At 48.1% G+C, this 2129-nt stretch overlaps 1 protein-coding gene across 1 annotated transcript; it reads left to right on the plus strand.

The window, feature by feature from the left end:
- The first annotated feature begins 1460 nt into the window (after positions 1-1460).
- On the plus strand, positions 1461-1640 carry SMCO4 (single-pass membrane protein with coiled-coil domains 4). The gene has a single exon (XM_021707318.1). The coding sequence runs from the start codon at positions 1461-1463 to the stop codon at positions 1638-1640; it is 180 nt and encodes a 59-aa protein (XP_021562993.1).
- Positions 1641-2129: the final 489 nt, after the last annotated feature.

Below are 2129 nucleotides of genomic sequence, written 5' to 3' on the forward strand. Positions count from 1 at the left end.
TTCTGGAGTACAGGCTTCCTAATTAGAAGGCCAACTCTTCATCCTACAGCATGAATTTCTGATAGGGCAAATGACTGTACTAGGGTATATTGTAACCTGGAATACACACATGAGATCATACTGCCTGTGATGAACTATTTTAGAGTAAACTACGGAAGTATAACATCCAGCCTGGCTTTCTTGCCTTATAAGCTCATTTCCACACACCCTGTCAATTTCACCGTCAATTTTCATTCATTCTGAGGAGGCCCACCCACTCCAACGCAGGCATGGATTTCCTTTCTGATATTCCCCTCAGTGTGTGCTGCAGATGCCCTGTTTTGGCTCCTGGATGAGCTCAATGCATGCCTGTTTCCCAAGGAAGGCAGTAATCGTTGTAGACAGTTCAGTTCAAACGTATATTCAAGGACACAGTTTGTATTTCTTTAACTTCCTCAAAACTTGCAATCAGAGTCAGCAATTCTCATTATGGTTGAGGATAGGATTTGGTCTCTTGGAACCTACCAGATTAAGGCCAGGATCACATTATTCCTTAATGGCTGCCTTCTGGTTCTCACAAGAAAGACATCGAAAAGATACAAATCCATTAAATTCTCACCAAGTATCCATGTTCTCCTCAATCTCCAGCTGGGGGTGGACAGGAAATGCCCTCTTCTCTCAGCAGCAGACACCAACCAAGGTTTATCCAGCCAGGTATCAAGTACAGATACATGGGTCTTAATACTAAGGGAGATGGAGAGACCAATAAAGCTGATCCAGGTGACAACAGGAACTGTGGGGTGACTCTAGGAGGGAGCCTGGGTTCCAGTCCCACTGCTGTCAACACTGACCCTAGACCTGCTCCTTAACCTTTCTTGACCACTGTTTCCTTGTCTATAGAACAAAAGGTGTCCAGATGCAGTGGTTCATGTCTATAATCCCTGCCCTTTGGGAGGCCAAGGCAGGAGGATCACTTGAGACCAGGAGTTTGAGACCAGCTTAGACAACATAATGAGACCTCATTTGTACTAAAATAAAAATAAAGTAGTGGGGCAACCCGCTGGGGCCCCTCCCACTGTGGGAGCTTTTCTGTCCTCTCAATAAATCCTGCTTTAAATAATAATAATAATAATAATTAATAAATAAGTTAGCTGGACGTGGTGGCACATGCCTATAGCCCTAACTGCTCAGTAAGATTGCTTGAACCGGGCAGAGGGCGCCTGGCGCTGAGGTCCGCCCGCGCGGGCGCGGAGAGGGGAGGCAAGGCGAGGCGGGGAGCGCGAGCGGCGGCCACTGCCACGTACTCCCGGCAGCCGGCGCGGGAGGAGGAATAACTCGAGGCATCTGTCCTGGAAATCAATTTGCTGAAATTACTGAAAAAGCAGTTCTTGCAGTTGAAGAAAAGGAGGTTCACGCCTTGACACGGAATGCAGTCCTTCCTCCAGGCCCTCTGGACACACCTCTAGCATTCTCTGGGAAAGATGTGGCAGCTCAAAGGGAAGCCCAAGAAGGAGACGTCCAAGGCCAAGAAGGAGCAGAAGCAAGCCATGCAGGAGGCTCGGCAGCAGATCACTACGGTGGTGCTGCCCACGCTGGCTGTGGTTGTGCTCCTGATTGTGGTGTTTGTTTACGTGGCCACACGCCCCACCATCACTGAGTGAGCACTGTGGCTGGCCACGGGCCGTTGGCAGGGAGAGGAGGCGCGGGAAGGGAAGCCAGCAAAAAATGGCTTTTGTGTTCAGAGGCATTCATGCCGCTGAGCTCCGAGCTGGAGCGCTGTGTCTTCTCTGGGCTTTGACTTGATTACACAGTTTCTCCACTTTTCTTGGAAGGGAATAGGGAACGTTTCATCAGTGACCGTGCCATACACCTTCTGGTCCACTTCATGTGCCTTTCAGACTTCAAAGCAGTGTGTGTCTTTTTTTTCTCTCTAAAACCAGCGTGCTGCTCTACCTGTGAGGGGGGAGTCTTGGGTCAGGAAGAGCTGGAATCACCTCATTCCGTTATTTGGAACATGACTTTACTACACCTGTTCGAAGTTTCCAAAGGGACTGTATTTCTTCTCTGTGCTTAATGTGGTTTGAAATATGTTGACGCAAAGTGAAATATTTATTTTTTTGAATGAAGGAGATCATAGCCTTAAAAAAAAA

This window comes from Carlito syrichta, unplaced genomic scaffold (assembly GCF_000164805.1).
Source record: "Carlito syrichta isolate Samal-C Ts95f unplaced genomic scaffold, Tarsius_syrichta-2.0.1 Scaffold316502, whole genome shotgun sequence".
Lineage (NCBI taxonomy): Eukaryota > Metazoa > Chordata > Mammalia > Primates > Tarsiidae > Carlito > Carlito syrichta.

Coding starts and splice junctions, on each gene's coding strand:
- SMCO4 (XM_021707318.1), top strand. CDS start 1,461: ATGTGGCAGCTCAAAGGGAAGCCCAAGAAGGAGACGTCCAAGGCCAAG.